At 35.8% G+C, this 24,788-nt stretch overlaps 1 protein-coding gene and 2 pseudogenes across 3 annotated transcripts; all 3 read right to left on the bottom strand.

The window, feature by feature from the left end:
- Positions 1-187: 187 nt before the first annotated feature.
- On the bottom strand, positions 188-3,703 carry LOC143532493 (alpha-galactosidase 1-like; annotated as a pseudogene). The gene is made up of 14 exons (XR_013135184.1): positions 3,516-3,703; positions 2,836-2,894; positions 2,635-2,726; positions 2,450-2,553; positions 2,277-2,352; positions 2,123-2,181; positions 1,960-2,025; positions 1,778-1,861; positions 1,638-1,702; positions 1,461-1,543; positions 1,287-1,376; positions 1,010-1,059; positions 508-648; positions 188-398 (listed from the first exon to the last, which is right to left on the bottom strand). The product of XR_013135184.1 is annotated as an alpha-galactosidase 1-like (transcript).
- A 5,040-nt stretch (positions 3,704-8,743) lies between these two features.
- LOC143532495 (3-oxoacyl-[acyl-carrier-protein] reductase 4-like) lies at positions 8,744-10,842 on the bottom strand. Its single transcript, XM_077027537.1, has 10 exons — positions 10,602-10,842; positions 10,177-10,310; positions 10,040-10,093; positions 9,857-9,937; positions 9,728-9,773; positions 9,569-9,663; positions 9,473-9,505; positions 9,253-9,387; positions 9,084-9,177; positions 8,744-8,939 (listed from the first exon to the last, which is right to left on the bottom strand). The coding sequence occupies exons 1-10, from the start codon at positions 10,756-10,758 to the stop codon at positions 8,749-8,751; spliced, it is 1,020 nt and encodes a 339-aa protein (XP_076883652.1). The 5' UTR covers positions 10,759-10,842; the 3' UTR covers positions 8,744-8,748.
- An 823-nt stretch (positions 10,843-11,665) lies between these two features.
- Positions 11,666-14,163, bottom strand: LOC143532505 (3-oxoacyl-[acyl-carrier-protein] reductase, chloroplastic-like; annotated as a pseudogene). Its single transcript, XR_013135187.1, has 10 exons — positions 14,031-14,163; positions 13,666-13,719; positions 13,501-13,581; positions 13,378-13,423; positions 12,734-12,828; positions 12,613-12,645; positions 12,389-12,523; positions 12,196-12,289; positions 11,960-12,042; positions 11,666-11,858 (listed from the first exon to the last, which is right to left on the bottom strand). The product of XR_013135187.1 is annotated as a 3-oxoacyl-[acyl-carrier-protein] reductase, chloroplastic-like (transcript).
- Between the last annotated feature and the right edge of the window lie 10,625 nt (positions 14,164-24,788).

Below are 24,788 nucleotides of genomic sequence, written 5' to 3'. Positions count from 1 at the left end.
TCAAATTTTGAACAAATTAATAAAAAGTGATCTTTTTCCACATCGGTGACAGAATGCACTCCAATGCCGATTCCAATTCATTTGCCAACCGAACAATTAAGAATGGACATGAATTCCAACTCCAACAAATTATGCAGCCAAACACATTTCATCCCATTGAATTCTTTGAACCAAATACACCCGTAGATGTGGGTATAATAACACCATTATTTCATAGTTTTTATTCTTATAATTTTATAAGCTGCTGCGAGTAGCAACTCCTTCAATCCACAGAATGTAACACAAAAGTGTACAATTTAAAGTTGTCAAGATACCGGCTTCAAAACAAACATCTTGCAACCATGAGAAGCTACCGTAGCGGTCAGGTTCCATGTAGGCTTTTGCTTCCATTCCGTGTGCTGCATTCAACATTCAGTAGAAAAACATTAACATCAATGACAATCAAAATGGTAACAATAATAATTAAAAAAAAAAGAAAAAAATAATGTCAAGGAGACTGAGATTTACAAGCCAAAGATCTCTGGTAATCACTGCTGTGCTTGGAGGAAGCCCAATATCATCCCATTGGGCTGTGATCTCACGAGTTACAGGACCGCGGTTCACCAGGAGTACAACAACTCTATAGTTAGAAAGTGGTCCAGCCCAAACCTGCGAAAAGAGCAAGATCAGTTGAAGTCTTAATTAGAGGCATGGTTGGGTAACGGGTCAAAATAGGCAATAGTTTGATAAACTCTTTTCTAATATGAGTTGATACATGCCGGGTTGACCACCAAAAACTTTTTCGTATACTTTGTGCTCTTTTATAGGTAATGTGTCGATTATTTCTTGGAAAATAATATTGTAACGATAATAATTTAAAATCAGTGATAAAACAATTTAGGATATTGTATGCATATAGTCTTTTGGTGACTTTCATCCCCTTATAGCTAAATATATTAGTTGACATGTTTGAGATAACAAAGCCCAAAACGAGCATATGGTTATCCTAAAGACGGGTTCAGTGAGGTACCTCAACATCGCCTTCCATTCTAACCTTTTTAGCCTGAACACCGGGTCTGTCTGTGGAGAACGATCAAAGCAAAACATTTACAAGAGTCAACATTTGGCTTTTAAATCTCAAAAATGGTGATAAAATAGCTTAAAACTCTGCATGAATATGATTCAATTCCAAAAGAAAGCAGATTACTTCCATGACAGGAAGTTTCTAGGAGTAAAACTTATAAATATTTGGCCGTTTAAGTTTTTAAATAAAAAAAGTTTTGACTTTTAAAGCCAAAGCAGCATACCTTGGTTTACAGCAATGACCTCCTTGTTTCCAAGGATATCGAGAGTGTCTTTCGTGATAGTTTAACATCACAACCAATAAGAAGAGGAGCCTGCAAGGATTCGAGAGCATTAGCGCACATAGTACAATAGTCGCATGTTTAACATAAACATAATCAAGGGAAAATGCGTTTTACTTTTGAAATAGCCCATATGCTAAAATGGACAGTGTATTCGTCTTTTGTCATCCCACCATTTCCAACCTCAAGCATGTCAGGATCTGTGAGTACAAAAATATTAATTTGATCTAAATGCATAAAATGGTACTATTATAATGTTTGTTTGTTCACAAATTCAGAAAATAGCAAACTAACCATTCCAACCACCAGGCCTTGCATAATCTGCATAATACTCATTCATGTCTGCTATAGAGATCATACTGTATAAAAATGTTCGAATTTAACATAACTTGCTTAAGAGTTACAAAAAACACGAAGCGTGCATACGGAATTACCTACTCCATGTGTCACTGATGTCATTTGTAGTCCTCCAACTATTTCCTATCTTTGAACCCCAAAGAGCAGGATGCATGTCTCCCCTATCCCACAATTTTAAAACCAAAAAATTAAGTTTAAAATTTTTAAGAGCATGTAACATCAACTATAATTCTAAAAAATGGTTGAAATGTGAAATCACCATTCACACAGTGAGAAAAAGATAGGACGGCCTGTCTTCATGAGAGCTCTAGTCATTATCGGGTATCTGCATTAGTAAAAAAAAACATAATATTATCAATATCCAATACATATAAAAATCCAAGTTAATGATGTTAGATTGTTAGAACATTATGGTCAATTACCGAACAATTGGCTTTATCTCTTCATTGTAACAGTTATCATACTTCAAGTAGTCAATACCCTACACAAGAAAGTGTTAATTATTCTGTCCAACTTTATGTTTGACCTAAAAAGTCAAAGTACCAATGTTATTCTGAGAAACAACTAAAATCATACCCAAGAAGCGAATGTTTGGGCATCTTGTTCCTCGTGACCAAGTGAACCAGGCATTGTTTTGCTACAAGTCATGGTACTGCAGAAATAGAGATAAAAAACAATCCTTTATAAGTTACTTATTTCTAAATAATATGTATAAAAAAAACCAAGGTTTATGGTATCACCAATATTACCCTGAATCGGCATATATACCGAGCTTAAGACCCTTATTATGGACATAGTCCGCAAGAGCCTTGATGCCAGATGGAAAAGTTGACTTTCTAGGGACAAGGTAACCCTGAAACCGTCTACACGTTTAGATAACATGTACATGCATTATAAACCATTACCTGTTAAAAGTTTTATAAAGTATGCAAACCTTTTGATCACGCGTTTTTTCCGCCCAACAATCATCTACATTTACATACTTGTATCCAAGCTTAGCAAGACCAATAGAAACAAGAGCATCAGCTGTAAGACATATTAAATAATTAATCAGAGACTAAAAAAGTGTTATTTAAATATGACTTGACATGATAATAAAGTAAAGATTTTTTCTAGTATGCATTCAGTTGCTCACCAGTTTCTTTGATCACTGTCTCATTGATGTTGCAGCTGAAGTGATTCCAACTATTCCACCTGAAACAAATCCATGAATGATTAGATCTTCACTAGTTACCATTTAGTTTTAGTTATGGGTGCAAATGAACCGAGCCGGCTCACAAGCCTTATCATTATATTAAAAACTATAATTAAAAAATGTATAAAAACAATCAAAAATGTTTATTAATCAATTAATTAATATATAATAAACGAACAGAGTTCAAGCTTAAAAAAAGTCTCACGTGCCGAGTTGAGCTCAAGATCTCGAAAGTGAAAACGAACGCTTGAGTTGGGGCTCGTTTGCACCACTAGTATCAGTTAGTGTTTACTATTAATATATTAAAAAAACGCTAATAATATTATTAACCGTAAGTTAACACAATCTTTGCGTTGCTAGTGTAAACTATTATTAAAAGAATATGACTAACTAATTTGAGTTGCAATTTACTCAGCTTAAATAAATAAAAAAATTAACAACAAATATTTATTATAGTCAAGTCATAAGTGTATATAAAAATTAAAGTACTATTATGTTACCGGGAAAAATATCAATAAAATGGTTGATTTGAATAGTTGATGAAGAAATATGAAAAGATTATAAAGAGTTAAATTATTATTATTATTATAAAAATGAAGTTTGAGAGAGAGAGACCCCACCCCATGGGAGGAGTGTCGGCAAGACCATTAGCAAGAAGATTACGTCTCACTCTCTCCGTTAATATTATTGTTTTCCTGTTGTTATTATAATTGCTATCTCCGGCAGCTAACATTATCATCAACATCGGAATCACGAGTCTTCTTCCGGTCATGGTGTCAGACAAGAGAAGCCAATGAATGTACGTCTAGTGTTACAAACAAACAAACAAAGGAATCTTTTATCTTTATACTCCTTTTTATAATGTAGTCAGATGAGAGTCTGAGACCTCTCTAGAAACACGTGGATGGAACTGTGAGTGCCATTTGGCAACTTATTACTTTTCTTGTTATTATTGGTATAAATGTAGGTTAAAAGTATAATAAAGTGGTGTAATAATACCATGTGTAGTAATTTTCACCTCTAAACGTTACATGTAATGTGACTTCTAGTCAAAATTATAGTTTTATTATAAAAAGAGAGTGTAGTCACAATTTTCCACATGCATCACGTGGCGTCCAGTCACTATTAATTTCTTTTGTGCATTTTAAAATAATAATTCATTAAATAATTTAATATAAAATTAAAAAAACACATTAAAATTAAAAAAAAAATACATTAAACTCAAATAAAAACTACATTAAAATAAAAAATATACATTAAATTAAAAAATATACAACAATAATAATAAGACTAAATGTTGTATTTTTTAATAATTTTCACTCGTTGAATTGCTTTTAGAGATTGGACTCTCGGGTCGTCTTCGGATAACTCCTTTGTTAAAACCTTGATGTCGTGGTCCAATTCATTCCTTTCGAGTACTTCGACGGCGTCCAAATTTAGTTGAAGACGTTGAGTTCCAAGTTTTTGTATACTTTTGAGTCGAATGTTCATTTCTTTGAAATGACTTTCCATTTCGCCATTCAAACCTGTTGTCGACGACGGCGCGACCCATTTACCCCTTCCCTTGCTTCTTCTACCCCCCGGTCGAGGGATCTCGGCAACATCCGCATAGGGATTCTCAGTTTCATTATCGCTTAAGTTGAAGTTTCTAGCGTCGAAACGGGCGTTTCTGGATCAACCGAAGACGATATTTTAGACCTTTTGTTAGGCTTATCACTTTCGGTGTCGGCCTCCATAACCGAGGCCCATTTAGGGTGAAACCTCAGGTGATTTTTCCAACAGCCAAAGTAATTGAAGTTCCCCGATGTCTTATGTTGATACTCTTTCAACGCCCTTTCCGTGAATTCCGCGTCAGAGACACCGATACACCACCTTGATTAATATTTGACAAAAAAATAACTTTCAAACTATTTATTAAGAAAACCAACGAATGGGAAAAACTTAATAATCATCAAATACTAAAGGCTTATATGGATATCCTTTGGCCTAGTCCTACTCGAAATCAAATACACAGTTTGTACCCAACTCAAATATGATTTAGGATAAGACTAATTTAATTAAATAAGACTAACTTATTAATAAATAAATAAAATTACTGTCAACTATTTTTTGTTATAAATTGGATGTAGCTCAATGGTAGAGCACTCACTTTACTGGTGAGGGGTAGGGGGTTCAAACCTCACTATCACCAATTTATATGGTAGATATGAGGGATGGCCCTGACTTTCCACGGTTCAAGTATTGATCTCACCCGGTTTTACCCGCCCCTTGCTGTCATGCCGTTTGGCGGGCATGGGAGTCGGGTTTTATCCCGGGAATCCCTCAATAGGTGGACCGCTAGGGGCTTCGTCCGTCCGGACTCGTGGCCGTCTTGGGCTACCTTTAGTCAATGGGAGCCGCGTACGGAGTACCCGGCGTTACTTAGTTGATCGTTCAAAAAAAGTATTTAAAATCTCCTTATTCCATGAAATTTACCGAACCGTCCTTAAATATCATCTTGTTTAATATATTATCCTAAGTTGCTTCTGTCACATCACATTATTATTATTATTATTTTTTTGTTTTTCACTTTTATCTTTCTTATGAACTAATCTCGTATTATTTATATATTTCGTTTGTGATTTTGAGCCTATTTTTGTCCCATTTATATTTCATAACTAAATAGTTTGTTTTAATAAATTTTGTACGACTAGTATAATCAGTGGCAGAACTAGAACTTTTTAACAAAGAGTCGTAATAGATTTTTTTTATATTTCTAATTCGTTAGTATGTATATCATTTACTTTATTTTACCTACGGTTGGTATTGATAACTTTTAAGCTCTTATATCTAAAAACCGTTGTAAAATTGCTTCGTTTTGAACACTTGTGAAAACATGTTTCTTAAATATTTACTGAAAAATCGTTAGTTAATTTAAGCAAGGCTAGGTCACCAATAATATCGTCTCTCGATAGTTCAATTTCTTCTCAACTTCTTTGTTACTACTTTTAGAGATTTGATTTTAGATTTTTTTTACTTATGTATCTATCTATCTACTAAAGAGTTTCCAAGTATAAAAAATAACCTTTTTAACAGGGGCAGGGGTATGTCTTTAGCAGGTTAGGGTTTGTAATTCAGAAAGGGGTGGCGGCGCAGCTTGTTGTCCGCCTACCTGCTATGTTGATGTAATATATATGTTTCTATATAATGAAAGAAGTAATCAATTCCAAAAAAAAAATAAAAAAATTTAACAAATTAAATTAATAACTTCTAAATTAAGGTTAATAACAAAAAGTCAGAAATAATATGACAATGTAAAAACATAATAAAACATAAGTCCGTCCGGACTAGTGGCCGACTCGGGCTACCTTTAACCAACAGGGCCGTGTACGGGATACCCGACGTTACTTAGTTGGCCGTTAAAAAAAACATAATAAAACAAAAAGACTTCACTTTCAATTTATTTAATAAATAGTCATCAATAAAGAAAACAAACGCAAAACCAATAACTTTGATTCATAAATCATACCTTATCTTAAATAAAGCTAGTGAAGTGAGAGACCCGGTAATAACAAAATACTTTTAAAAAAACCAAGTTAATGGGCTTTTAAAAACTAAGTTAATGGGCTTCGTTTAAAAAAAATAACACACGATTTAAATTTAGTACTCCGGCATAAAATACGTGTGGCCGGTCGGAAGGTTAAGGGACCCTTCTGACCCTTGTAAATCCGCCGATGAGTATAATGTCGATAAATATATTAATGCATTATCTTATTCAAAATTTAATAATTTTGATAAAACTATATTCACATGACACATGGCATATGAGTTAAGTTTTAAGAAAATTCATTTAGCAATTAGTCAAACCGTAAACAATACATCATGTTGAGAAAGATGGAAGATAGAAAATTAATGATAATACTAAAAACTTAAAAAGTAAAATTGAAATGATATTGGTGCATTTTATAGGCATTCATTCAGTAGGCGTTTAAATTCTAAATTTTTGATTTTTTTTTTTGAACGTCAAAATTTATAGAAAAAAGCTAGCAGTTAACTAACAAAAACCTCAGGACAAACAACCAACAAAACAAAAACGAGATACACTAAACACCATATTAGGGGCTGTTTATTTATATCTGAATGAAACCATTTAGATGTAAACATCTGATTCATTCAAACTTCAGACTGTTTGGTTCCAAACAAAAAAACATCTGAATAGTTAAAATTAGGTCTGAATCATTCATGCTTATTGCTGTTGCTGAATATGACAGAGGCTCATTCAGATATGACTTATTCAGATATGAATGAACCAAACAACCCATAAAACGGAAATTTGAGTTTCAAGTTATGTAAGGGAAACTTTTACATAACTATATTATATAAATACCAAATTTTAAATGTTTTTTATTTTAGTAAACAATAATAAATTGTTTATAACTTTTATTTAGTATTAAAATATTACAAAATAAAAACACATTTTATTATTTTTCTTTTCCTTTGTTAGTTAATGAAACTCACATCCATACTTGTGGGGCTCTTGCCCATAAGACTGTTACGGACTAAAACCATTGCAAGGTATGAGACTTGTCCCACATCGGTTGTATGGGCAACTGATGTGGGGTTTATAAGCCAAATGAATTCTCTCACCTATCAGACTAGTCTTTTGGGTTGAGTTATTCTGTTTGGCTTGTAACATTGGTATCAGAGCCAACCTCGGAGTGGTAGCCCACGGAGTGGTGGCCTGGAGGAAGCCAGCCGTGACCAACGTGGCCGTGACCAACGAGGACTCAGAGTGGTGGCCCATGGAGTGGTGGCTTGGAGTGAGCCAGTCGTGACCAACGAGACGTTGGCCCTTAAGGAAGGTGCACTGTTACGGACTGAAACCATTGCAAGGTATGAGACTTGTCCCACATCGGTTGTATGGGCAACTGATATGGGGTTTATAAGCCAAATGGGTTCCCTCACCTATCAGACTAGTCTTTTGGGTTGAGTTATTCTGTTTGGCTTGTAACAAAGACCGATTCTACTAAGGTGACATCCTCAGCCATCTAAGTATTTAACGACTGCCGTCTTCAGCTAACTCATTTCAAATGGGGGCCAAATCGGCCAATATGTGAAGAGCCTTATGGGGGTGCAAACCCATTGACAGGAAAGGGGGTTAAAGGTGTGGGGCCAAGGTTTTTTTCCCCAACCAATTACATTATCTCACCCTTATTTTTATAAAAAGAACAATTAATTTTTTTTGAAGTTAAATCATAATGGATTCTAGTGAAACACCTGTGAGAAACCCCATGCCACGTGGCATGACGTGCTTCATTTTTTTAGTTAAACCACTACAGTAAATGAGTAAAAATTAAAAACTTTTCGAATACATCACATCATATTCTCTGAAGAAACATGCTAATGTGCCACCCTCATCCTTAACTTTGCATAATGTTTTATTTGGTTTAAATGTAAAATAGGGACCGTATTATATATTGTGACAAGTCTCTTAAACTGAAAGTGTTCTTGTAATATTTGATTGTTAAGTCATGTTATACATTTTGCCCATCTATGCTGCCACAAGCTTCAACTTAACGCGGTAACAATCACATCACCATTCCTCCATCAATGGTAATCACCTGCAAGTGATCATATATACTTATGTTCACTTTCACTTGTATTAACTATATCACATGTTCTTTTTATATGAAATACATGATGAGTTTAATGGTAACACTTAAAATAACAAATATTCTATATTAGGGTATCTACTGTCGCTTTGTTGTAGTCTGGCCCACAAATTGTCAAGGTAAAGTAGTTGAAGTGAACTTAAAATTTTTTTTCTTGTGGCCCGGGTTAACACGTGGGACACTTGAAAAACAAAACCTTATGTTAACACAACATGGGACTATTGTTACTTATATTTGATATTTTCTTACACACAACAAAAACACAAAGTAATATACAATGAATGCAACAAGATTTGAGTTTTGTTAAAACCTGTCCAGTAATGTAACCAGCTGCAGGATTGAGAGCCAAGAATTCGACAAGACCAGCGACTTCTTCCGGTTGCCCATACCTTCCTACAGATCAAATTAAAAAAAAAACACTTAACTTTACTGCACTTTTTATAAAACCTGCACAGTTACAATATCTTTTTAGAGAACCACTACTTTTTAACCCTTGGATCATATTTCAAACCATGATAGAAAAATAAAAAATCTTACCCAAGGGGATTTTCTGAATGTAAGCTTTCTTTATGTCTTCACTGAGGTTAACAGTCAGTTCGGATATAATAAATCCGGGGGCAATAGCATTCACCTATAACCGTCAAAAAAGTCAACCATTTTCGACGCCACAAAATCAATATTTAATATTACAGATAGAAAAACTCACATTTATGCCTCTGGCCGAGTATTCTCTTGCTGCGGATTTAGTAAATCCGATTACTCCAGCTTTTGCAGCACTGTAGTTTCCTTGCCCAACATTGCCAACCAGACCAACTACGGATGCTATATTGATTATTCTTCCCTGCAAACAGTTCCATGGGTATTCACAACAAGATAACACGCGCTAAAAAGAATACAAAAATATATATAAATTTGTTTCTGACAACCTTTCTTTGCTTCATCATAATCTTGGCAGCTGCCTGAAAAGATAGGTAATTCAGAAGAAAAAAAGGCAGAAAATGTTAATGTTTCATGAACGAAACCTGTGTACATAGGAATACGCCAGTGAGATCCAAATCGATAACCTCCTTCCATTGAGATGTCTTCATTTTCATCAACAAAGTATCCCTTACAATCCCTGTATTATTATAAGTTTCGATTAAAGAAAAGCAACCACGAAAAGAGGGTTAAGAAAAGGCAACCTGCATTGTTGACCAATACATCAACAGTCCCCCAAGCATCAACTGCCTGCAATGTTACAAAGTCAATACATTTCCAAATAGTTGATACACAAAGAATCAAATTATTAAGATAGAATTATTATCACTCACGGTTTTGATCATAGATGCAACATCTGTTTCTTTTGAAACATCTCCTTGAAATGCAAGTGCTTGACCACCCGCTCGCTCAATCTGGACAAAAACTCATATTCACCAATTTCACAGTTTCACAAGTTAAATTATGGTATCAAGAACCGTGTATCAAGAAAACTAGGCATATGTAAAAAAGTTCACCTCTTTACAAACATCTTCCGCTTCTTTGGATGACCTCACATAATTGACCAGAACCTGCAAGATGAAGCCTACCATGAAACAACTTATGTTAAACTGTATGTAATATTTGGAACACATATTTTTAAATGCAATCTGACCTTACAGCCAGCTTTGCCAAAAGCTAGAGCAATTGCTTTGCCAATGCCTCTAGAAGCTCCCGTCACGATAACAACAGGAGCTTCCACGGTTTCTGTTGCTTCAACATTTGTTTGTTGAGTTGTAGCCACCTGAGCTTTTATACCTGCAAGAAACATAACAATATTGAATTCAGCTTCATATAGTGATAGATCATACATTCCAGTCTGGTAATGTATGTTAAGATTGGGCTTAGGTTCGGATGAGCCTGTTGGATATAAATTTTTGTGATATAAAGTTATCAAACTTAGATGTATTCATGTAATAATATATATATATATATATTTTTGTCTAGAAAGAATTATAGATAGTTTATTATAAAAATCATGTCAGATAAAAACAAACTCGTTGTAGCGAATATTCAGAAGAAAGAGGAAGACGATTATACCCGATATAGCAAATGAAGTTCTAGACGGACGTTGTGAATGACTAAAGCGATGCTGGAACTGAACTGAACACATGTTCTGGCCGCAAAACGAGAGTTTCCTATTACCACAGGACTTGCCTGGAATTGAAGTGCATTTGAAAGTGGAGAAAGAAGCCATGAAGGTTAAGAGATAGAGAAGCAATGGTAGTTTTGTTCACAAGGTATACATAGAGAGGGGGTTTTGACTTTTGGTGTTAAAAGTGTCACCAGTTTGACTTCCTTTTTTCATCCACTTTTGCCTACTCCTACAAAACATAGGGAGGCTATTTGTTTTTTTTTTAAATATCACAATTTTAAATTCCACATAACTTTTACATAAATAATTGTAGAACTCAGTTTCATAGTTGTATTTTAAATTTACACAAGAGGCTGATTTCTTATTACCAACAGAACACTATTATATTTTATAATAGCTGTTTTACTATAATTACATATAGTTGATTTTTCTTAAAGCACAACTATATTCCAATGTAGGCCAACTTCTTGACTCTATTACAATATAGTCCGAGTTCATAGTTCCAGCCAAACATCATTAAATTTAGAGTAAAAACAATAATAATTACATATAGCACATAGCTTTACATGTGTTCTGCTTGCTTGTTAAAATCGGGCTGGACCATCCTCGGACCTTTAGCCAGTTTTTGCATGGTTAGATCCTCACCAGTTGGATTGGATAGTTAGCAAGCAGTGATGGTTGGAGCTGACAAACTTGATCAGTGGAAAGACCAGTTTTAAGTGAATTAATTTTTTTTCCCGTGAGATTGTATAGAAGTGTTTATAAAAAAATAAACATAATGGGGAGAGAACTCAACTTTGACCGCTTGTTTCAAGACTATATTTTTTGTTAAATAAATCCAACACAACAAGATAGTAAATATTTTAAAAATGAACTACAACATCACCCACTTTTTTTAGTCCGGTTCAACCAGCTCGACGGCTAGTGTGTGGCCAGTTCTATAACGGTGGATAAAGAAATATAGACAACAACTGCGGCTGAAATAGACATGTAACTTTGAAACGGTACAAACCAAAAATCAAAATGTCGACCAACATGGCAGAAAGACAATGGCTATGATTAAAAATACAAATTCTTAACGGGTAACTAATTATTTTGTAGCTATCTCAACGCAAACTCCATAAACTTTGCTTTGTCTGACTGCCGAATTTAATTAGCTTTCAGTGCTCTCACATAACCATTCCCCCATCAATGGTAAGCACCTGCAAATTTGACACATGTCATCTTGCAGGAATGGGATATACATTATCATGAAAATAAAAGCCGAACATATATTATTGCAAGAATTTGGTTTTATAAGAACCTGTCCAGTCATGTAAGCAGCTGCAGGATTGAGAGCCAAGAATTCAACAAGCCCAGCAACTTCTTCAGGATTGCCATACCTCCCTGTAAATCAAATTTAAGACGAACCAATGTACCATCACATTTTTAAGTAACCATTTACATACTTAGTTACCCTGTTTTAATAATTACATCCAACACACACAAAAAAAACAACATTTGACCATTTAAACGTTTTTTAATAAAGAAAAAACTCACCTAAGGGGATTGTCTTCAAGATGTTTTTCTCAATTTCTTCCCCGAGCTGAGCAGTCATATCAGATGCAATAAATCCAGGAGCAATGGCATTAGCCTGTAACAGAAAAACAAAACCTATTTACTATACCTAATGCTTATTTGAGTAGTAACTGAGATAACATAAAAGACGAATGTAGAGATACAAAAAACTCACAGTTACGCCTCTGGTTGCGTATTCCCTTGCCACGGTTTTAGTAAGCCCGATAACCCCGGCTTTTGCAGCACTGTAATTGGCTTGCCCAATATTGCCAACTAGACCGACAACAGATGCTATATTGATTATTCTTCCCTGAGAAATTACCATTTTGTTTGCATTTCAGTATGTTGGTGATAAAGCAACAAAAATAGTGAAACTGAAAAGGGAAATATAGTGTCTACCTTTCTCTTCTTCATCATAATTTTGGCAGCTTCCTGAAAAGAGACAAAAATCGGTAAGAATATAATATACACGAATATGATGTAATTGTCTACATAACTAAGGAATGTTCTAGAACAAGACCTGTGTACATAGGAATACACCAGTGAGATTTAAATCAATAACCTCCTGCCATTGAGATGTCTTCATCCTCATCATTAAACCATCTCTTGTAATCCCTGTATCATTAATTAAAGTTGATATATAGAAACAAACACAAGAGAAGATAATATAATACAGAGAAAATGGCTGAAAACTGAAGAAAATGGAGATTAGATTGTCTATTTTTTTATGTTGAAAACTGCATTGTCTCTATTTTTATGTTGGATTAGAAGAGAAATATGAAAGATGATGATGATGATGATGATGATGATGATGATGATGATCATAATAATAATAATAATAATAATAATTTCTGTGACAATTACTCGTATACAATATAGAAGTGACAGAAAAAAGATACGGGCAAAAGAACATTTTCCCAAACATAATTATTCATTCAAGATTTCAATAATTCTTTGCATCCTAATATTGTCCAATTTTCTTGGTTTTTACAGTCGATTACTGTTAGTATTAACTTGTTTGATTGCTTGATTTATTTACTTGAGACTTGTTTTAACTCTAAATGAGAGTATAAACTGAAGAATCTACTTATTTCTCTCCAACTAAACAGAACCAAAAAGTAAGACTTGTGGAAAATAAGGTGCAGGAAAGTAGAATTAGGTAACCTGCATTGTTGACCAGTACATCAACAGTCCCCCAAGCATCAACTGCCTGTTATGTTTCAAAGTCAAACAAAATCCAAATAATTTTTAAAAACTGAAACATTATATGACAGGATTTTCACTCACGGTTTTGATCATAGATGCAACGTCTTCTTCTTTTGAAACATCTCCCCCGAATGTAATTGCCTCACCACCTGATGCCTCAATCTGAAAGTAAATAGCACATTCCATTTATAAAACCACAACTTATTACAAAATTAATAAGAATAATTAGGTACATGTCTAATTCACCTCTTTACAAACTTCTTCTGCCTCCTTAGATGACCTTGCATAGTTAACCAAAACCTGAAACAATAAGCCATAACTAGAATAAGAACAACAACTTGTAAATCAGACTCACTCAGAGGCTATTTAGTGGTCTCTTAATGATTCCATTAACAGGCTACCTCTAAATCGGTAAGAGGTCAGGTGTGTTTGGTTTACTTAAAAGACACCTCTTAATGGTTCAGGCCTCTTAATGGCTCAGCACAAGATTGCGAAACAACCCCTCACACAAATAAATGTAGAGAACAAGCTATAGAATGCATTTACAAACTGACATGAAATGAAGTGTGTGCAACAAACTTTTCATTCATATATAATAAAATTTCTCTGACCTTACAACCAGCTTTGCCTAAAGCTAGTGCAACTGCTTTACCAATACCTCTAGAGGCTCCAGTCACAACAACAACATTCAGCACTTGCTTGTTCAACAGTAGCCACCTGAGCTTTCACACCTGCAAGTCCCATTGCAATAAACAATTCAGCTTTACATTGTACAAAGTGGTAAATCATATCAAATACAGTCGTGAGTGCTACAGTTTCAGCACCATAAAACACAAATGATGTATGTTGTATAGTGTTCTAATAGCGTTTTATAAAATTAGTAAGAGCATGTAATGTATCCAGTTCAGTTCCAATGCATGATGAAAGATTATAACTAGAGAATGGTCACCCTGCAACACTTCTGAATTAGCATTCTGTATGTTCCACAGCTATAGAATACTACAACAATTTGTTTAATTTGTTTCTATAAACCTTACTTGAATCAAAGAGAATAAAAAAACTGAATTATCATTATAATACATATGAGGAGGACAAAAAGGTAATTTTACATAATTTTAAGAGTTTAAGTGGCGGAAACTTCTAAAACATATTGTACAACCCTTTTAAACATATTGTTGACTTTTAAATCAACTTCCAGCTTCCACCACGATTTTTGAATGCCCATCACTCTCATACGTTATTTTTTTTTCTTTTGAAAATAAAAAACTACACGGTAAAAACGAGCATTTTATTCTCTTTAATTTGAGTATAGTATTGCTATAGTTTGTTTTTTTTTAATTAAAAAAAAATTATCAAATATGTATTTACTTGAAAAGCTTTTCAAAGAGTATATATACTTGTTATGTTGAAACAGGGTAAGTCTAGGCCCTAAGTCTAAAAAATAATAAATTTTTTAGTTAATGGCTAATTTATTATTACACATATGGATCTAAAATTTGTGGGCTACGCCATTTATTAATTTTTTATAAGTTGCTTAACATTCGAAATTTAAAATTATAATTCATTAATTCAATAACAAAAGCTGGTTTTTTTGGTTTCAATTGGTTTGATTTGGTTATTAAAGTCTGTTTGTTTGTTATTCCAGCTTTCGGTACTTGAAAAACTGAATCTGAACTAAAAATTTTGTTTTTAGAAAAACATAAAACCAAACCGTCGGTTTTGGCCTTTTGGGGTGGGTTCGGTTATTCTGGTTTTAACTGATTTTGGTTTGGTTATAACTTATAAAAGCCTGTTCTGTTTTTACGCCTTAAGTTCGTTTTTGTCCTTCGGTTTGCAAATATAAAGCCGGTAATGCTGATTATTTCGGTTTTATGCACACCCCTAGGATTCGGTATGGCAAAGCAAGCTAACTAGATGTGTCGGGTCTAACAAGTTAACTAGATCCTTTAAAATTGATCCACTTGACCCGTTGAAGAGATAACATCTCACCCAAATCAACCCATTTTCAAGTAGATCAGTCAAGACCGATACATGACTGATGCATAAACAATTATATTGGTTTCAGAAAGCAAAACCAGCCAATGGGCATGAGAGTGACCCCATGTTAAACTCTGGCATGCATGATCCAAATGGTATTGATACAGATCATAAGTCAAAAGCTGCAGAATCTGGTCAAACTTGTCAAACCACCACTGCACCTCAGGTTTATTATTATTATTCACTGTTATAAAACATATACTATAATTTTTTCCATTTTATATAAAAATTTTATTTGTAGAGTCCATATGTGGAAGCTCTCGAAGGTGCAGAAAATTACAATTACCGTATGCCAACTGTACCCCTGGGGCCCAGAGATTAAAGTGAAGTTGCATGATTGAATGGTATGTATATATCATTGTGGTAATGGTGAATTTGTATTTATTTGAATGAATACTTAAGTTTTTAATTGGATTTATTATACACATAATGTATTGTTTTTCCCTAACTATGTACAGTGCAAGTCAGATAAATGAATACTTAATGTGATATTTTTTTTTCAAATTATGTTGCAAACTGGATATATTATTGATTTATCAAGGTTATTGCTTAAAAATACAATACAACAGAATAGAAATTGAAGCTAACTAATTCGTAAGAGAAACATCAATTCAATCTCATCCAATGGAAATATGAGCGATCAACATAAAAAATTAATAGGAGGCGTAAGCGAATGAGGATTTAGATCGGCATTGAGAATAACTTCAGCAACGGCGGCTGATCCGGCGAGAGAAGCCATGAGGAGCCTTCTAGAGAGAGAAAGTGAAGGAAGTCGAAGAGGAACAATTGTAATTGTAGATGAAGAAGATAATGGAGTATTTGAAGAGTAGAGTAGAGTAGGTTTTGGTCTTTGGAACCTCCGACCAATGGCGATACTATCTAACCGAGCAATTGTAATAAAGAAAAAGGTGTTTGATTAGTTCATAAAATGGAATCAACGATTATACAAAGAATCTCATTTACTATAAACACATTAAAACCATTCATTCACACCCCGTATTTTTTTTCCATTTCATTCTTTCTTTCACCATAATTTCTCTATACCAACACCATGTAACCACCAGGTCCATCACCAACACCACTATCACCATCGCTTCCCTTGCCACACAACACCAACATATATTTTAGGTAGTTGAATTTTTATCATTTGTATTATCTTCATGCGTCTTTTCGTGCCTGCCAAGCATTATAATATAAATTTACATAGGTTAACAAAAAAAAAATTAAAATGATAATAATATGTCTCATTTCCTTATCCATTTCATTCTTTCTTCTATTACCACATTTGTTATATAGATTATTACTCAATGGAAATTTTAGTAATGTGTGTAATATATTAATATTATGACAAGTAATCACGTGTTATGAATTTTTTTCCTAGCTACGTACCCTTAAACCTTATGTGTAATGGAACCTAAAACTTTTGTGATGTCATGCATTTATAAACCAGATTATAAAAACTCATCACGAAAATGAAATTTTATGATATTTCATTGCTGTTAAGTCTTCCGTATATGTTTGGCCTTTTTTTGCATCAAATATATGTTAAATTCAACGTAAAATAACCATTATGCGCTTAGTATTTAATCCAGCACTATCAGGTTCGTTTTGTCGGTTACCTTCTCTCATGCAGTCGTGCATGGGATATATGACATGTTTGCCTTCTCTTCAAGGCTCTTTATGGCCTCAAGCAGACCCTTAGAGTTTGGTTCTTCAAGTTGTCTACAGTTCTTTGATCATATGCAATTTACATGGTGCATATCCGACACTTTTTTGTTGGTTTATTGTCGAGACTTAGTTACTTGTTTTTTTATTGGTTTATGTGAACGACATTTTTTATCATAGAGAGTTCTTCGATGACCTAATTAGACGACAAATTCTGTCAAAGTTTGCCCTTAAGGATTTGAGCAAACTCAGCTATTCTTTTAAGGATACAAGCTACCTTCACATATGACATGATGCGTCTTTCTCAATATAAATACTTATAACATCTTTTAAAGCGCACCGAACTTGGTTCAAACCATTATCTACCCTAGTTTCTTAGAAAATATCTTTCTAGGTAGTGATGTATTCTCAGAGGACCCGTTGACGTACCGGAGCACGATTGGTGCTCTACAGTATCTTGTCTTGACTGTTGACTTGCCCCAATATTCCTTATGCAATTAGTAAGGCTTCATAATTTCTTAAGCATGCTACGATCGTCATTTGTTAACAGTCTACATATATTTTTTTCAATATTATAAGGGAACGATAAGTGATGGATTTACTATTCGCAAAACCATTTATATTAGCATTTACAAATGGAGACGTTTACTAGGCGATCTACGACAAGATGCTGTGTTTTTCTTGAACACAATTTTATCAGCTGAAGCGCCAAGAAACAACACATGACTGCTAGATTTAGGACTGAGACAGGGTGTTGGGCTCTTGCTCACACTACGACAGAGCTTTGTCCGATTATTGTCTATACCACATTAGTTATCATCTCTAAAGCGATCATTGACTAGGTCTGTTAGCTATTCAAAATTCAATCAATATTAGGATAGCTATAGATGTTATTATTATTATTATTATTATTATTATTATTATTATTATTATTATCCTGTAACACCTTACATTTATTAAGATGAAAACCAACTTGAATGAATCAATATAACTTCATGAATTTACCAGTCTTTGACATGTGGTTTAATAGAACACGAACTTTAACCACCCAACATACCCAAAGAGCTAAAGACGATAAAAGAATAATTATGTTGCGTCATTCTTGAATTCATATACAAGGATTACACGGTTGCTCACTGTTGCTACAACAAAGATAAGACCATTGATAGTGAATGAACTGGTTAGGCTAACAGGCTTCAAGGGTTCAGGTTAACCTAACGCAGGTCGTGGTGTCCCTCTACGTTTGCAAAACGTAGAAGGAGGTTCACTAGTTTGTTGTTGATTGTTGTAGCTCACCGAAGATCCAGAACCGTGATGTTTGGAACCGGTTCTTGGATGAAGCTCTTGGTGAAGCTATGATGTTTGTGAAGTAAGAAAGGAATAAGCAAGGTGTATATTCCTCAAGGGAGAAGAGAAGATCAAGGAGTATGTATTAACTCCAGATCTGTTGTCCTCATGCTTATGGCTAAGTTATCTTTATATAAAAGGAGAGACCAAACCTTTTGTCTGGTGTACAAACTAATTCACCTCCAGTTTGCTTAGAGAGTTGACCTTTATGGGCGGGAAGCTTTGGACCGTTGGTCTATGATTAAAATAATAATACTTTATCTGAGCATGTCCCTTGCTCAGAGGGAACAGTGATGTGAATAGTGAGTTGACATCGTACTATAGCACGTGGGTACTTGTTTACATAAGTTTGGGCGGGAAACGAAGCTTTTAACCTTTTAACCTTTTTAGCGTTAATGTGTGGAAGCCATTTTACTAATTCCTTGGGCTACCCCCGTCATCAGCCCCCCAAGTCAGAGGAATTTGAGAGGTAAGCTGCACATGGGTTTCTGACTTTTGCACACATTTTGTTTATTGCTTAAAGGCTTTGAGGCTTGTAGGCTTTGTTCAGTTTTATTTATTTTTTGAAATTTTGACAAGACAGTTGATTTGATGGTAATTGCAGGTTGCGGTTCCCAATAACTGCTTTTATTAATAGTTATCAATAGGGATAACTACTCATTTTCTTCAGTTTTTTCTTTAAAGCTTCCACAATACTCTCAAACACATTCAAGTTTTCAATCCTTTCATCAGGTTAGTTTCGATCTTTCTTCTTCCTTTTAAATATTATGGTTGCTAAAAAAGATTTTTCGGTCAGTTTTTCCCGATTAACCTAGGAAGAGGTCGAGTCGTTTTGTGTTGAGTGGGGGATAGGTTTAAAGTATAAACCGGTTGCTCCGCCGATTGATTCGTCGATCGATCGTTGTCCGGCGGGTTTTATTGCCCTTTATTGCCGACATTTTGAATTTTCGAATCTTTGGCATCCGTTTTCAATCTTTGTTTTAAATGTATTGGAGTATTATCACGTGTCGTTCGGTCAGATTCATCCCTTAGGGCTTGCTAGAGTTTTACATTTTGAAGTTTAATGCAGAGCCTTAGGGTATGACCCGTCATTGTTGAGTTTTCGCCGTTTCTTTCGCTTAGCGAAAAACGGCGATTGGTACACTTTCGAACACACTCAATTTGACACATGTTTGGTTTCTTCGACGGTTACAACCCTTGGTTCTTGGAAAGACCGTTTTTTCTTTGTTTCTGACTCCATCCTTCCTTTTAAATCCGTTTGGAGACAACCCGAGGCTGTTCTCAACGAACTGGAGCCGGCTGAATCGGAGTTGAATGAAGCCTTTTTGAAGTCAATTAGAAAATGTCCATCGCGTCTTTGTCCTCTTCCCGGACATCTTCTTGTGTTATTAGGAATAAGCAAATTGTGGGATAAGCCTAATCGGGATCCCGTGCTTATGAGGGATAATAAGGGTATGCGTTTGTTTGTCCCGTATTTGCTTTATTTTGTTGATATGTTTGTTAATTGGTTTCCTTTGCGTTTGTAGTTATGTCGGCTTTGGATTTCTTAAAGAGCGATGATACCTCTGATGTTGGGTTCACGGATGATGCGGCTGTTGTTGGGGAGGATTCGGTGGTTCGAGGAAAAGAGGGTCGGTTTGAAGATGCTGGGTATGTTGGCGTTCCGAATGTTAAAGGGTTCAACAAGGCTGCTGGTCCTAAGGCTTCCACTTGTCGTTCTACATGACGTTTGTTGAAGTCTTCTGGCCAATCTTCCTCTCATGAACCGGTTGAGGTTAGTGGTGATGTTCTGGTTGCTGAAGATCAAGGTCCAAGCGTGGAAGTGGAAAAAGAGCAAGGTTTGGTTGTTTCCAAGAAAAAGAAATCTACTGGCAAGAAGGTTGTGATGCCGATGGTTCAAGGGTTGGATGGGGATGCGATCTATGTGCCGGAGTGGAATGTGAAGGTTGGTGATAGCTTCAAAGATCCGGAAGTTTGTGCGGATGTGTTAGCTAATTTTGCTCCTCCTGGTGTTCGTGAAACTATTTCTGGTATGGAAGGTGATTCCATGCTGTCAAGGTTGATCTTGAGTTCTTGCAACCTTTCTGCCCTTTTGGCAGATGGTGTAACTCGTTTTAGAAAGGGGATGCAAGAGTATGAGGATTTTTCCAAGAAGAAGGAGGGAATGAAGGCTTCCATGATGGAGATGAAGAAAGAGATTGGTGGCTTTTCGCATAAAGAGGAGGGTTATGTTAAGAAGATTGATGAGTTGTCCCGTGGCCATGAGATTGAGGTAGCAAGGTTGAAGAAAGCTATGGAAGCTGACAGGGCTAAGTTGGATGCTGACCGGGAAGCCTTTGAGGTGTAGAGGAGAGCCTTTGAGATGGAGAAAGAAGACTTGAAGGCTTCGGTCACCCAGACCTCTAACGATAACACGTGGCTAATTGAGCACGGGTTTCATCAGGTTGTGACTTACTTGCTTCATTCTAATGAATTCAACTCAGTGTTGGGCAATGTGTATACGAAGCTGCTGGCCCATGGTAAGCATTTGGGCTTTGTTGCTGGCTTCAGTCATCACGAGTCCAGTCAACCTATTGAGAAGTCACCCCTGTTCAACTGTGAAGCTTACAAGCTCTTCTCAGATTCAGTTCGTGCAATGGAAAGGCTTACTTACCCTTATGTGGGTGAAGTTTCGTCATGCTTTGGTAAGCCTCTTTCCGTGTTGCAGGGTTTGAAACCAGCCGGCCTTAATGAGAAAGTTGTTAAATAGGTGCTTGAGTCCTTGTCGAAGAAGCTCTCCCGTTTTGGTGACAGTGAAGAAACTTTATCTGGGGGTAGCGACGGATCTCATGTGGCAAGCCTCGAAGGCTCGGCTGTTGCTGATGTTGGCCCGGAAGTGAAGAAGTCCAAGAAAGCCAAGGGTGGTAAGGCTAGTATTTCAAAGCCTGTTTCTGATGTTTAAAAACTTGATTCATAGCTTTCTTAGCACCTTTAAACAATGTTATGTACTTTGAACAATGTAGGTTTGGCATGAAACTCTTAAAGTTTCTGCCTTATGGTTGTCGTTGGCCTTGTTGGCCGTTTTAAACACTTTTATGGGAATCTTTATGATTTCCTTGTTTAGCCTTAATTGGCTTATTATGAATGTTGTTAGTTATGGCCTTGGAGTGGCCTTGTTTATGAAATGTGATGTTCTATGTATTTGTGTTTTGGTTGCTTGTCTTGTTAGTTTGATGTGTTTTTAGCTAACTTTCCTTAAGAAGTTTTAGTGCTGCAGTCACTTTAGCTTCAAGGCGTCATTAGGTAAAAAACACATGTTGGCTATCCTTTGTATCACTACTTAGTGTATGTTTTTTGTGTCGTAAACTTTTTCAAAGCTTAAGGAACGAATTGTTGTAGGCTGCTCAGACCTGTCTATGAGACAAGTTTTAGTTGAAAAATTTTCTAAGTCTCATGGAGTTGGATTGATATAGGTACTCACCCCTTATATAGGTCCATTTATCCTTTGAACCTATTGAGCGATGTGGCCTGGGATCTCATCCCCTTACATGGCCCTTGTCATGGAGTTTCTTGCCAGGTTCTCAACCTGATTATAGGATAGTAAAGACAAGTTATGACAAAAACTTTATCATTCATTCAAGAGGTTGTTGTTCACAAAAAGAAGAATTATACATATCTTGAAATACATTTTTAGATTTTGACTAGGCATGGAACCTTTTAAGGGTTTTGCCGTTCCAGTGTCTTGGAAGCTTTTTGCCTTTTGTGTCGGCCAGCTTGTAGGATCCACCCTTGTGAGCTTCGATGATTGTGTATGGTCCTTCCCACTTTGGGCCAAGTTTTCCTTGATTTTCTTTCTTGCTGGCCTCGTTATTTCGGAGTACAAGGTCTCCAGGCTTGAAACGTTCATGTTTCACTCTTGCATTGTAATAAGCTTCAATTTTTTGCTTGTACTTGGCCTCTTGTATTGCGGCTTGATCACGAATTTCTTCAAGGAGTTGCAAATTCAACATGGTCTCATTGTTGTTTGATTTGAGGTCCATGTTGAGTGTTCTTTGAGTCACAACTCCGACTTCGGCTGGGATTACAGCCTCCGATCCGAACACTAGGCTGTAAGGCGTTCGTTTGTGGCTTGTCTTCTCGGTTGTTCTTATCTCCCATAGAACATTTGGGAGTTCTTCGAGCCAATTGTTGTTGTGCCTTCCCAGCCTTGTTTTGATTCCTTCCACGATGGTTCTGTTTGTTCTTTCAACTTGGCCGTTGGATTGTGGGTATGCGACTGAGTTGAACACTTGAGTGATTCTGAATTCTTTGCACCATGTGCTAAAAGGCTTATCAGCAAATTGTTTCCCATTATCCGTGACCAACACTCCTGGCAACCCGTAGCGGCAGATGATGTTTTCCCATACAAAGTCGATGACTTGTTTGCCCGTTATCTTTGCAAGTGGTTTAATTTCAGGCCACTTGGTAAAGTAGTCGACGACTACTAGCAAAAATTTTACCCCACCTTTGGCCGGTGGGAATGGACCGACGATGTCCATTCCCCATTTGTGGAATGGCCAAGCCGAGGAGATGGGGACTAGATCGTGCTTGGGGCTTTTTGGGACAGGTGCATGAATTTGACAAGATACATACTTCTTGAGTTGTTCGGTTGCATCTCGGTGCATCGTGGGCCAGAAATATCCAAGGTTCATCAATTTTGCAACCACCGTTCTTGGCCCAAAATGAGCTCCACATATCCCCTCGTGAACCTCTTTGATCAGATATTGACTTTGTTCAGGGCACACACATCTCAGCAGTGGTTCAAGGTAGGCCTTTTTATAAAGGGTTTCTCCTTGCAACACATACTGTCTGGACTTTATTCGAACCCTTTCAGCCTCCGTCTGGTCCAGAGGTAACTCACCATTTTTGAGGAACTTTTCTATGGGAGTCATCCAATTGGGATCCTCTTCAGTGATTACATATTGAACCTCTAATTCTTGAATTGAAGGAGTTTTCAGCACTTCCACCAATACTTTCTTGGTGAGATGTGCAAATGTGAGGGATGCTAGTTTGCTCAAGGAATCGGCTCTTTTGTTTTGTGATCTTGGGACTTGTTTGATGGTGCACTCTTGAAACGAGGTCATCAACCCTTTTGCCTTTTCTCGGTACTTTTCATGTTGGGCTCTTTGGCTACATAGCTATCATTGACTTGACTTGAAACAAGCAACGAGTTTGTGAAGACTTGTAATTTTTGGATCTTCATCTCTTTAGCAATCTTCAGACCAGCGATCAATGCTTCGTATTCAGCTTCGTTGTTGGTGGTCTGAAATTCAAGTCGAAGAGCATATGTAAATTCTAACCCTTCAGGGTTGATTAAAGTGAGCCCAACTCCTGACCCTTCGATGCTGGAAGCTCCATCGGTAAAAAGCTTCCAGGCTTCAGGGTCAGAAGATTCAGTAGCAGTTGTATGTATTTCAGGAATGATTTGCTTTGGAATTTCTACAATGAAGTCCGCCAAGACTTGGGCTTTTGATGTGCTAAAAGTAGTCAAATAATTATTAACTAAAATTATACTAATATAGACACTAAGTAATACTCTAGACCCTTAAACTTAACTTAAACTACTAACCGGCAAGTGAACCGATCGACTCTAGTACAGCTAAGTAAGTCCGGATATCAAACCCACAAGACTCTTTAAATTACGAAACTAGCAAATTAGACTCAACTACAAGACACGGCTATTTATTAATAATATTTGAGGGGGAATTTAAACTAATTATTAAAACTAATTAAAACAAACCCTAATTAATAAAATAATAATAAAACATAATCATTACTTTAAACTAATTAATTAATTAAACTTAACCTAATTTAATTTAACTAATAAACAATTTAGAAAACTTGGATTAATTCAGATGATGAAAATAACTACCCAGGCCAGAATCCCCAAAGTTACGGTTATTAATTTAAATGGAAAAACGCAAGTTATGGAACCGGGATCATAAAATAGACCCTTGACAGAAAACCCGAACAGGACCCTTGAACTTCAAGAAGACGCCTATGGATTTCTAACAAGTTTTAAGACTCACCAGTTTTATATTAAACTTACTTACGGTTACTTAATCGCTTATGTCTAAGTATCTTTTATGGCGAAAACCTACCTTAGAGCGCGAAATTCAAAAGATAGCAAAGCAAACTCAATTAATTTAATAGACTAAGCTGACAATCAAATCTAGACGGACTCTTTACGAAGAACTAAATCTAGCAATCCCGACAAGCAAAGATCTATTAATAGCCTATCACTTTACAGCTTTTTAGACTAGCAGCTCACTTTTATCTGTTTACTTGATTTTATTGTTTAT

Source organism: Bidens hawaiensis, unplaced genomic scaffold (genome assembly GCF_021521415.1).
Source record: "Bidens hawaiensis isolate Kalapana, Puna unplaced genomic scaffold, B.hawaiensis_p1.1 tig00009447_1, whole genome shotgun sequence".
NCBI classification, from domain to species: Eukaryota; Viridiplantae; Streptophyta; class Magnoliopsida; order Asterales; family Asteraceae; genus Bidens; species Bidens hawaiensis.
This window is presented reverse-complemented; position numbering and strand designations above follow the sequence as displayed.